The sequence below is a fragment of the Mytilus galloprovincialis genome, chromosome 8 (assembly GCF_965363235.1).
Source record: "Mytilus galloprovincialis chromosome 8, xbMytGall1.hap1.1, whole genome shotgun sequence".
Classification (NCBI taxonomy): domain Eukaryota; kingdom Metazoa; phylum Mollusca; class Bivalvia; order Mytilida; family Mytilidae; genus Mytilus; species Mytilus galloprovincialis.
Window position 1 is genome coordinate 43,644,559 of NC_134845.1, and position 13,366 is coordinate 43,657,924.

Consider the following 13,366-nt stretch of genomic DNA (forward strand, 5'->3'; position numbering starts at 1 on the left):
ACTGCGTACTTGTCCTTTTCATCTTGCTGACAACCTAAACATAAAAAAATGATAAAAACATAATTCTAGATTGACTTTGTGTTTTTATTTTTGTTGGTACAAACAATTTTCCCAACTTTAAAACGAAAACATCATCACTAAAAAAGAGGTCATACTAACCTCGAAATATTTAAACAACAAACCGAAATTATTACTTGATTGAAGATCTTGTCGTAAATTAATGGCATAGATACTCTTATTTTTGAAAACTTGATGTCTATTGCATACTTATATTCCTTTGTTCGAGAGTATGCATATTTAGATGGACTCCATGGACTTTAATGTTAAATAAGCATGATAAATTTTACAGTTTTTCAGCTCTATGTGTACATTTTGAGAGAATCTTGCAATACTGTATATTCTGATATTCAGAACTTATTGTGAGGTTTTTATTAATACAACTGAAAGCTGTATCTCATTTTCATTTCTGATACATATTTATGAGCTGAAGACCAGTGCCGAAAATTTCTCACTGCATTGAAGACCTATAGGTGACCTTCGGCCGTTGTCTGCTCTTTGATTGGGTTGTTGTCTCTTTGTCAAATTCCCAGTTTCCACTTCCCATTTTATAACATGTATGCTGATTTTTCTTAAATTACAATATTCAATCATGCAATTTTGTCCATTATTGAAAATACGGTAAGCAAAAATAAATGCACAAAAAATCTAACATTGTTATATATATGTAAAAGGCTTTTTTTTTAATTCAAAACAGTTGCCTACACTGTTAATTTCCTTGTTTGATTTCATATTATTAAAGCCTTTATAGCTAGCTAGATGGTATGCCGGGGCGGGTCCAGCCATTTTAAAAAGGGGGGTTCCCAACCCAAGACAAAGGGGATGGTCCTATATTCATTTGGTTTATTTCATTGTCTCATACAAGAATATATATGGTTTGAGGGTGGGAAACAGGAATCCCAAATTTTTTAACCTACCCACTGGGGATCTCAACCATTTAAAAGTTTCTCAAACATGTGGGGGTGGGGTGACCCCCATGGACTCTCCCTATATTTCATTTTATTTGTTTATTGTTCTATACGGACTTCCCTTTTATTTTATTTTATTAATTTTATTGTCCCCCACAAGAATATATATGGTTTAGGGGTGGGGATCTGGATCGTTCACAAGATAATAGCACATTATCAAATTGAACAGGGTGGGGTAACCCCCAAACAGTTCCTTTTAATTTCATTTGATTTGTTTTATCGTCCCATTCAAGAATATATATGGTTTAGGGGTGGGGATATGGACTGTTGACAAGATAATAGCATACTCTCAAATTGAAGGGGGTGGGGATTACCTGCCATGGACTCACTCTCCCTTCTTTCTTCCCCCCAAAATACCTTTTAATAGTTCCCAATGCACAGATAGTTAACATTATTTTCCCTTGATTTACACTTTAGAATATACACTATAGAGGGAGGGTAGGGGGGCTCCTAATCCCGAAATCCCAGCTTAAAAACAACATAATCCCAACGTCCCAAAATTTGAATAAAGAATTCCCGGATCCCGAAATCCTGAGCTTAAAACGCCCAATCCTGGAGTCCCGATAAAGGTCCTATCACCTCTCACTATACAGGTGTAATTTAAAAAAAAAAGATAATACAACTGAAGACCACAGTGGTGGGATCCAGAATTTTTCATAAGTGGGGGCCCACCAACTGCCTAAGAGGGGCCTGCTCCTGACATGCATCAGTGATTCCATGTATAATCAACCAATTTTTTACCCAAACAGGGGGCCCTGAACTCCTGATCCCCCTTTTTTCCCCTCATTTTAATCACCCTGATATAAATTTAGTTTTATCACTTACAATAGGAATGGTTTGATTTCTTATATACCATTAATATCAAAATATTTCATTTTTGATAAATGAATAGCAAAAGTTTTCTATGGGTAGAAATGGATAGTGGGAAGCTTTCAGATTCACATCATGCCGGTGGCTGTGTTCAAAGTGCTAGGTTTTTATGAGCTCGTTGTTTGCGGACTAACTATTTAGGCTAGTGGTGGATAAAAGTGTGCGTGCATTAATCTTATATACCTTCTTAATCAATATATTCAAATACTGACGGCAAGTGTTGTAATGTATCAATGTGTAAATTTGAAATCACCGTGCTATTTACATGTGGGATCGAGAATGCAGGGGAAAGAAACTTGTCAATTATGTTTATTTCTAAGCCAAAATAAATGAGCCGCCGTAAAATTAACCTTGGGTAATCCTCAAATTGGTGAAAGAGGCTTTACGGGCTGACTACTCATACATGTCTTAATCTCAAAATAACTCGGCAGCGTCAAATAACAGTGCATGTAAGGCTCGTCTCGGAAGGGGGTGTCTTTTTTTCTGTCTTCTTTTTTTTAGTTATATTTTTAATAACTTACACTTTTTTCCATTATTCTCTTTCTTTCACTATTCTTTATTCCTTTTTTTTCTTTGTCCTTTGTTCTCTATTCTGTTAATTCACATCCATACCCTCTATGCTGAGCCTGACTCAGCTAGTATAACCATGGGACTGTATCGCAATCTCGGCAAATTATAAAGAATAACAACTTGTGTTTGAAGATTGTAGATTATAATTCCACCAGAAATGACACAGGAGTTTTTACAGAGCGTGTATTGTTTGGTAAACTGAAAGAAATAAAAATACAATATTTACAATATGTACGAAAGAAATATATGAATGTTCAATGCAGTAATAATATCAAGTCAAAAACGAAAGTAGAATTCTCAGTTCAATTCATAGAAATAAACAATTACAGTTCGTATTTGTTGAATAAACGTGGAATCCAAGTTAACGGAATTAACGGTATATATATTTAACAGTTTATAATTGATTTGAAACGTACTTGACGGTGATTTGTCACAATATCCACAGGAGTCGTTTTGTCGTGGCATCCATTTGCAATAGACAGGTGAGGAAGAGAAAGTAAGCACTAGTGAAAATACGGACAAGTCCAGATTATTTCCGGAAAATATGGATGTCTGAAAATTTAATCCAATAGACTATACAGTTAATATAATTGCGAAAGTGAATCAGAATACTCCCCGTCTGAAATCTACCTGATATCACTATTCCATAACACATATGAATGTCACTATATGAATCCAAAAATATATACATATAATTACACAGGGTTGTTCTCTATGAGAAGAATCATGTCCACGATAGGGCGTGTGTAGGTTGTGGCTTTTCCATTAACGATTACTCGCACTTCTGCTTTTCGGACATGTTCGTCTGAGCTTTTTAATGAGTTCACTATAATTCCAACGGGCCATTGAGTACGGCAAAGGTTTTTGTCCTTTAGAAGAATGACGTCTCCATCGATGAGATCACGGCGATCTTCGGTCCATTTTCGTCGTTGTTGTAGTAACGGCAGGTATTCCTTCCTCCAACGGGACCAGAAAACACTGGCCAGAGCCTGCACTCGTCTCCATTCGGCAAGACAGAGATCTCGTTTGTCGAATTCCCCAAGATGGTCTGAAGTGAAAACGTAGTTGGTTTTCTGTGTCAATAACATAGCCGGAGTTAATATTAACGGATTCTCTGGATCTGTTGACACCGGTACCAGAGGTCTAGAGTTCACTATTGCTGAAACTTCTGCCATTAGTGTGTTAAGCACGTCATGTGTTAGACTTCTTCCGGCTGCGTTAAGAAGCATAGAATCAAGAATTCTTCTGGTGATACCAATCATTCTTTCCCAGGCTCCACCCATGTGGGACGAATGCGGCGGATTGAAGATCCAAGTTGTACCAGAATTGTACAGAAAGTTCTTGAAGGGTCCATCTTCAACGTTGATTGAGTCAATCTTTAAATCGTCGATTGCTCCGATAAAGTTTGTTCCACGGTCAGATCGGAAAATCTTAACTTGGCCTCTTATAGCGGCAAATCTCCTGACAGCGTTTATGAAGGCTGAAGAACTCATTTCCTCGATTAATTCGATGTGAATAGCTCTTGTCACTAAGCATGTGAATAAAATTGCCCAACGTTTTGAGTTGGCGTATCCACCACGTGTTTTACGTGAAACAATTGTCCAGGGTCCAAAGGTGTCTATTCCAACGTTAGTAAACGGAGGTGAAGGTTCAAGACGGTCCTCTGGCAATTCAGACATGATTTGATACTCGGTTTTTCCTCTGAGTTTGCGGCATATCACACATTTGTGAATAATAGATGAGATCAAGCGTTTTGCTCCTACGATCCAAAATCCTGCGGATCGAATCGCTCCATCTGTGAAATGGCGACCTTGATGTTTTATCTTATTGTGGAAGTGTCGAACTAATAATGTCGCTATATGATGGCGTCCAGGGACGATCAATGGTTTCTTTTCACGGAGGTGTAAGTCAGATTTTACAATACGGCCTCCAACTCGTAATAGTCCTCGTTCATCCAAAAACGGATTAAGGTTAGCTATCGGGCTCCGCTTGTTAATTTGTTCCCGACGTTTTATACAATCTATTTCATCTCCATAAACTTCATGTTGTGCAGATATTAAGATGAAATTTTCGGCATCCGAAAACCTATCCAGAGAAGTCATTGATGATACCTGTTTTGACCCGTGTAAACAGGAGAAACGTTCCAAAAAGGCTATCGCTCGCACAAGTGATGTCCAGTTGGAGAATCGATTGAATCTATCAGTTCCGATACCTTTATGCTCAGGTGTGGAAAATGTTTTTGCAACATTAACAGTTGCACGGATTTCTCCATCTTCTTGTGGATCTATTAGCTGGTATATATCCTCAGAATTCTTCTGTTCTGAGGAAAGAAGTTGTTTTGGTCCTAATAACCATTCGCTGCTGTGAATTTCATGGGCTGGTACGGACCTTGTTCCCGAGTCTGCGGGATTACGGTGAGTTGGTACATAATTCCATTGACTTGGAGAGCTAAATTTTCTTATTTTCTCTACTCGATTGGCGACATAGATGAAGAACCTTCTTGTCTCGTTACTTATGTAGCCTAGGACTACTTTACTGTCTGTGTAGAATTTTACAGTGTCTATATGTAAATCTAAATTATCCATGATGGTCTGTGTTATCTCGACTGCTAAAACTGCAGCAGATAGTTCAAGACGTGGAATAGTATGACCACCTGTAGGTGCAACTTTAGCTTTCCCAAGAATGAAACCTATGTTTGGTTCACCACTACTGTCGGTCGTGCGTAGATATGCAACAGCTGCTATAGCTTTTTCTGATGCATCGGAGAATACATGTAACTCCTTTGTGGCAGTTTCACTGAGATACGGCACATAGGTACGTGGAATGCGCAGTGTTTCGATAGCTATTAAAGTATCTCTCCAAGATTTCCACTCATCGGCTGTCTCATCAGTGAGAGGTTGGTCCCAATCGACGGTTTCTGATACTATTTTCCTCAATAGGAGTTTCCCTTGTATAATCACCGGAGCCAAAAATCCCAGAGGATCGTAGAGACTGTTTATCGTTGATAAAATTCCTCTCCGAGTGATCGGTTTGTTTTCTGATGATAATTGAAATAAGAAGTTATCAGTGTTTACGTCCCAGCTGAGACCAAGACTACGTTGTAGGGGTTTGCTGTCGCATTCTAAGTCTAAATCTTTAAGATTTGAAGCCAAATCACTGGCATGAAATGCAGACATAACTTCCGCGCAATTAGAGGCAAACTTGTGAAGACGTAAGTTTCCATATTTTGCTAATGCTTGCTGTGTGTCCTTCATGAGCTTAACAGCTTCCTCCTTAGTAGGACATGACGTTAGACCGTCGTCAACATAGAAGTCTCTTGTAACAAAGTTAGTCACATGACTGCCAAACTCTAGTTCTGATGCTTGAGCTGCTTTTCTGAGTCCAAGCGTAGCAACAGCAGGTGACGGACTATTCCCGAAAACATGAACTCTCATGCGGTATTCGACAAGGTTCTCCTGTAGGTCATTGTCTTTATGCCATAAAAATCTCAGGTAATTACGGTGGTCTTTTCTGACAACGAAGCAGTGAAACATGTGTTGAACGTCTGCAGTTACTGCGATCATTTCTTTCCTGAAACGCAGCAGTACTCCCAATAGATCGTTGGTCAAGTCTGGACCTGTAAGCAGGACGCTGTTAAGTGAAACTCCGTTACATTTGGCGGAAGAATCAAACACACCTCTTATCTGATCGGGTTTCTTCGGATGATAAACACCAAACAATGGCAAATACCAGCACTCCTCATGTTCGTGCAATGGTGGAGCGAGCTCTGCATGATTATTGTCTAGGATCTTACTCATAAAAGTAAGAAAGTGTTCCCGCTTAACTGGGTTTCTATTCAAACTGATGTCTAACATATTAGCACGATGAAGAGCTTGTTGTCTGTTGCTTGGTAATGGCTGTCTTGGCACTCGGAACGGCAACGGTGCTACCCAACTTCCTTCCGAGTCTCGTACAAATTCGTTGTCCATCTGCTTCATGAACATTTTATCCTCATATGACTGTCCAGGCTTGTCATCGTCCCTTGTTTTTTCAAAGAGTGGCGATTGTAGGTCTTTCGTTACAGGGTCTGTGTAGTTTTCCCGGATGTCAAACTTGCTTGTGCATGGTTGAAAGGTTGAAGGTTGTCCTGTAGGCAAAATGTTGGTTATCTTGACATTTAACTCAAGAGGAACATGCTGCTTGTTAATGCAGGTCTCTCCTATCACTACCCAACCAAGTTTCAATTGTTGTGCATATGGAGTTCTGGGTGGTCCTATGCGCTGATCGAGGACATGGTGTGCCTCTATAAGGTCTCTGCCAATTAAGAGAAGAATTTGGCAATTTTCCTCTATTGGTGGAATGCTACCTCTAAGTTCTTTTAAATGAGGGTGATGCATTGTTACTTCAGGAGTAGGTATTTCGTCCCTATTATTGGGAATATGATCACATTCAATCAGTACGGGAAGGTCAAACTTGTCATTACCATTGATTGATTCCATGACGAAACCTCTTCCTCTTTTGCCGGAAGTGACTACTTTGCCGGAGCATGTTGATAAAGTATAGTTTTCCGGTTTATCTTTGACGTCGAAAAGATTAAAGAATTCGGGCGATGCTAGTGACCGGTTGCTTTGGTCATCAATGATGGCGTACATGCGAATAACTTTGTACTGGTTATCTTTGTGATAAACATTCACAGGAAGTATTTTAGCACAAGATTTCCCACTATATGTATCTTTGCAGACCTCAGTACAGGTAGAGTTAACTGAGGTTGCCTTAGTTTCAGCCGATTCTATAGGCTCCCCGCCGTAGGCTTGCTTAGGCGAGCTAGACTGTGAACTTGCAGGTTGCTGTGGTCTAGTGATGTGAAGTGCGGTAGTGTGTTGTTTACTTCCACATTCTTTACAACTTATGCTTGCATTGCAATCCCGGCTTCTATGTGTGGTAGAATCACAACACTTGTAACATACATTGTTTTCTTTTAAAAGACCTTTGCGCTCCTCTATTGACTTGGCTCGGAACGCTCGACATTCATTTAAGGAATGCTTTGTATTGTGCAGAATACAAAGACCTTGTTTGCTGGCGTCTCCAGATTGCTGCCCAACTGCTGTTTTATGAGCACCAACTTTAGTCCTAGGGTAAGGCGTAGACCTTGGCGCAGCACCTTTTGTATTTGGTGTGGCTTTTGACCCAAAGATGAACCCAGGATCGTTCTTTGTTTTGCTTATTTCCCTGATGTAGGCAGAGAATTCTGTGAAAGGTGGAAAGGCAACGTCATATTTGGCCTTGTATCTTGTAGCCCTTGTGGTCCACTTTTCTTGGAGTCCGTACGGTAATTTTTCAACAATAGGATTTATCCCGGACGAGGAGTCAAAATATGCTAGCAAACATCCCAGCTTGGGATTTTCCTTGTGATATTCTATTTCTGATAGAATGTCAGACAGTTCGTAGAGACGTGCGTTGTCCTTATTTGTTAAGGTAGGGAATTTTGCAAGTTTACTCTTGAGAGAGGCTTCCAACATTTCTGGAGCGCCATACCGCTCGTCAAGCCTCTTCCATAATCTCTGTATACCTATGGTAGGATTATTAGCGTTCGACGCTCTTATGCTAATGGCGTGTTTAGCAGACTCTGGACCGAGCCACTTGATCAGTAAATCGATCTGTTCTGAGTCAGAGACTTGTAACTCATCAGTCACGTTCTTGAAGCTTGCTTTCCAAGTATGAAAGGACTCTGCCCGATCGTTAAAGCTTGTTAATCGGGAGAAAAGCAAGTCCTTACGTAAAAGGAATCTAGTTATCTCTGATGTAAGGTTGATTTGTTGCTGGTTTGCAACAGGGATCTCTTCTGTTACGCCTTGTTTTTGGTGTGAAACAGGGATCTCTTCTATAAAGTCTTGTTTTATGCGTAAGACAGGGATCGCTTCTTTAACACCCTGTTTTTGATGTTCAGTAGGGCTCTCATCTGAAAGGCCTAGTTTTTGTATGCCGGTTACTAATCCCAGATCTGGGATAAAGGTAACTTCCGGTGACTTATTATTGGAAGGCAAGACAGCAGATGTCTGTGACAGCAAGTTCTGTGCCACGGATGGCACGAACGCCGGTGCGTCGTGACTCAGCTCGATCTTAACAGGAATTTGTTTTTTCCTTTGAGGTTCTGTTACTTCCTTTACAACAGTTGATACAGGAAGTTTATTGACGAAATCTTGCACGCGCTGGAGCGGGTCTTCCTTTTCGTCAGGGAGATCGCTATACGCTTGGCTATCATCGTATTCCAGGATACGAGCCTCGGCTTCTGCGGCTGCAGCTTCTCTCTGTGCTTCAAGAAGGTTAAATTTGGCTTTAAGTTGGGCCTTTTCTCGGCTTACTCGTGCGGCTTCTTGTTGCATTTGAGCCTTCCTCCGCATAGCCTCTTGTTCTAACTGAACTGTTCTTTGTGCAGCCTCCTGAGCGACTTCTTGTTCCATTTTTGCCTTTTTGTGTGCTGCTTCCTGTTCCATTTCTGCCTTTTTGTGTGCTGCTTCCTGTTCCATTTCAATTTGTCTGAACAGGGCTTGTTCCTCTAACATTGCTTCCTGTTGTAGGATAATGGCATGTTTTTCTACAAAGGCTATTTTAGACTTGGCAGCTTCTGCCTTGGCACGCTTTCTCCGTGCTAGGCTTGACATGTCTGACACGTTAGAGCTACCACTGCGTGAGGTTTTCTTACCTTTTGAGGTCTTTGTTTTAGTGGATTTGGCATTTGTTAGGGCGAGGCGATGCTCGTGTAGTTTTTCCATAACAAGTTCCACTTTGGACAGACGTAAATCCAAAGAGAGTTTACATGCATCAATTTCTTTTTGACTCTCCAATGTTCTGGTCCTTTTCAGAAATTCTAGGTATTCATCTGTGAGCCTACGATAATTATTGCAGGCTTTAACAAGTTTGTCCTGGACTGTTAGGAGTCGCTGGAGATCGTTAGGGGGCGCTGTTACTTCCAATAACTGGGATTCAATGTCTGCCCAGAGAGCCTCTAGTTCCTGACAGAACTTGTCACGTTTTTCGGTGAAAGCTCCTTGTCCTTTTTCCGTGAGGTCACGAACTCGCCTAGACTCGGGATTTTCATCTGACTGGATTGTATTAGATGGATTTTGTAATAGTTCTAAATCTGGAACCTTTCCCTCTGGGGTCTGTATCTCTTCTTGTTGTTCCTCATGACTGGGATCCATGTTGACTCAACGTTGTTAGTTTGCTGTCGAGTATACACAAGCTATGTAGTCCACTGTCAGTGTAAAGGTATGTAAGTTGCTACGTTGTCGTTCCTTGTCTGGATATGTAAAGATAGGTTGTCGTCAATTTACTATGCTGAGCCTGACTCAGCTAGTATAACCATGGGACTGTATCGCAATCTCGGCAAATTATAAAGAATAACAACTTGTGTTTGAAGATTGTAGATTATAATTCCACCAGAAATGACACAGGAGTTTTTACAGAGCGTGTATTGTTTGGTAAACTGAAAGAAATAAAAATACAATATTTACAATATGTACGAAAGAAATATATCAATGTTCAATGCAGTAATAATATCAAGTCAAAAACGAAAGTAGAATTCTCAGTTCAATTCATAGAAATAAACAATTACAGTTCGTATTTGTTGAATAAACGTGGAATCCAAGTTAACGGAATTAACGGTATATATATTTAACAGTTTATAATTGATTTGAAACGTACTTGACGGTGATTTGTCACAATATCCACAGGAGTCGTTTTGTCGTGGCATCCATTTGCAATAGACAGGTGAGGAAGAGAAAGTAAGCACTAGTGAAAATACGGACAAGTCCAGATTATTTCCGGAAAATATGGATGTCTGAAAATTTAATCCAATAGACTATACAGTTAATATAATTGCGAAAGTGAATCAGAATACCCTCTTATGTGGACTATGTAGTTTATTTTTCAGTTCTGGCAGAGATATTAGATACAATATATATGTCTCTGGTTCTGGTATTATACGATAAGTCAATTTCTTTTTCATGCAGTGTCATGAAATATAATGGTTTTATGCATATCAGCCAAGATTGTGACATTTTAATAAACAATTCAACACTATATACACGTTATGTGAATTTTATTAAAATCGATGAAGAACATGAATTTGGCAGCTAGTGCCCCTTAAACAGGTAAAGTTCAATTAACAAATTCTGATCTACTGGCATTCAACCTCAAATTACTTACTTGCTGTATATTGATAAATGTGATTGTATATCGTCAATACCTCAACATCGAGAATTCGTTTTATCGGACCACAGATGAATTATCACTTTTTGATTTTCTTTAATTACAGATAAATGTATTTGAGGTTCAGGAAATGATTTATTCTTCGGGTACGTCTAACCAACCGCTCAGGATCTCCTGAGTGCACTCAGGACATACAAAGTGCACTCAGGACCCATTACCGTCATCGTATCTGCACACATGATGGATGTTTATATTCGTTATACGCTTCTTATTTTAGAATTAAATTTTGGAAGAATTTGAAATCGCAGGGGCGGATCTAGCCATTTTAAAAAGGGGGTCCTAACCCAGGACAAAAGGGGAGGTTCAACTACATGTCCCCATTCAAATGCATTGATCGGCCAAAAAAAGGGGGGTCTAAACCCCGGAACCCCCCTCTGGATCCGCGCCTGAATCGGACTTAGATATATATGTTAATTCTTATAAAATAATGAGGGCACGTGTCACTGATTACACAACTACTGAGCCATGAACTATCCAATCAACAAAATTGATTGGATTATCTTTATTGTTTTTTTAGGAATTGTATTGTTAGTTCGGTTTTACCTTTAACATGAATTTGCATATAGAAAAAATTAAATATCTCATTCGATGTACTTTTTCAGTTTATTTTTCATGATGACGGGTAAATATATTTGTTGTGTTTTGCAGTTCACGAATAAAGAAAATTATTTTATATAGAGTTGCGTTTTTTCTGTAACAAATTCGATTTTTGTTTTTCAGTGTGATTCTTTTCTCTCTCTCTCTAAATCAAGTTTTTCAACAAACACAATGTTGAATGAATATCAAATTTTATTGAATTTATATATCTTTTTTCTCAACAAACCATTATACGAAAACTTAGTCGTGGCTTGAACGGATTTCGTGTCAATAAACTGTCTTCGAAATAGTCTTTCTCGCTGTAACAAAAATCATGTTTTCAAATTAAATTTAGAATCTTACTACAATCTACCTTACATATTGTTTAGAAATAATTATACCCAAAATATCATAATTTTCAAAAAACGGAGACGAAAACGGTGAAAAGTTCATTTTCATATTGAAATTCGTTTCAGGCTTGTGAAACTGGACAAAACGACTTTTATTAGAGAAAAAAAACCCTTAAGAAATGCGGATTTCTTAAAACATTCGTATAACTCAAAAATGAGATTCCTGGACAAGTTCCATAAAAATGAGAAATAACATCTAACTACATGTATATGAGTTTGATTGTTTGAAAAGTACGGCTTTTACAGTTAAGAACGGATTCCATATACAAATCTTTAATTAATATAAATTCTTTAAAAGTATGAACATTTATTTCCCTTTTCAAACTCGTGCAAAGAATTAATTACTGCGGGTCCAGGACAGGATAATAAAATTAAGAATAAAACTTAAAAATTTATGGAACGAAATTTAGATAAAATACGAAAATCTTAAAACCTCGTGATATTAATTTTTAACGTCACAATATTACTTCCCGCATGGTCACACTGTACTAACAACACAATCGATAAACAATAAAGATAATCCAATCAATTTTGTTGATTGGATAATTCATGGCTCAGTAGTTGTGTAATCAGTGACACGTGCCCTCATTATTTTATAAGAATTAACATATTTATCTAAGTTCAAATTCTACCAAATTTAACTCTAAAATAAGAAGCGTATAACGAATATATGCATCCATCCTGTACATGCGATGACTATAAAGGTCCTGAGTGCACTTCGTATGTCATGAGTGCAATCAGGAGGTCCTTCAAGCGGTGTTTAGACGTACCGTTATTCTTCTGGAGGCTTCAATTTTTTTTTTATCAATAACTTATACACAAGGAGACATTTTTTTTTTGACAGCATGCTGAACCCCAGTTAATGAGCAAACGCAAATCTGAGACTACTATAACATGTGTTATAGTAGTCTCAGCACAAATTAAGAAAGAAAATCGTTTACAATTAAATTTTATATTAGGAAAAATAGGGGGGGCGGGGGTAATAAACAAATTTTATTTACGCTCACATACTTCTAAAAAAGATTTGCATATGTAAGCAGCTCTCTATAGATAATGTTGAACTATTTCAGGAGTTTTGAAAAAAGAATATATATACAGTTTAATATATATTTCGACTAAAGTAGTGATTCTTTTTATAGATTTGGTACCTCAGTTTCGACTCAACATTTCTTTTTGAATTGTTAGATGGCAAACTCTTTAGGAGAATATTGTATCTGTTCTTTATGTAATTATGGTGATATTGGCGATAAGATTCATTATTTTATAACAAGGCCTTGTACAACTCCTTGATTATAGAATGTTTGTCAATATAAAACGACGAAAGTAGACAAACCTTCATTAAGCAGGGTTTCACAAGTTGATCTCCAAGCGGCCCGCATTGTACATCGAATAAGATCTATATTTTTCAACGTTTTCAAAATGAAATAACTTGAATTGAAAATCTCCCAACTGTGAAAATTTGTTATTTCTAAACGTCTTTAATTATTATTTCGGAAAGAAAAAAATATTTAGCATATTCATATAATTTCATAATTTTTTCCCAAGGAAACCTTTTTTTTTGCAAAGTTTACTTCTATATGTTTTTAACCATCACCAGTGACATATTCTCTGCCATCACCAATTAGTCCTAATTATTAAAGATCAATTGACAAATTCAAATGATGA

General features: G+C 38.1%; 2 protein-coding genes across 2 annotated transcripts in view; one reads left to right on the plus strand and one right to left on the minus strand.

The window, feature by feature from the left end:
- LOC143043304 (deoxycytidylate deaminase-like) overlaps positions 1-13,366 on the plus strand; it is a 79,557-nt gene that overhangs the window by 19,343 nt on the left and 46,848 nt on the right. The window lies entirely within an intron of this gene.
- On the minus strand, positions 8,857-10,338 carry LOC143043034 (uncharacterized). The gene is made up of 3 exons (XM_076215532.1): positions 10,149-10,338; positions 8,912-9,930; positions 8,857-8,865 (listed from the first exon to the last, which is right to left on the minus strand). The coding sequence occupies exons 2-3, from the start codon at positions 9,644-9,646 to the stop codon at positions 8,857-8,859; spliced, it is 744 nt and encodes a 247-aa protein (XP_076071647.1). The 5' UTR covers positions 9,647-9,930; positions 10,149-10,338.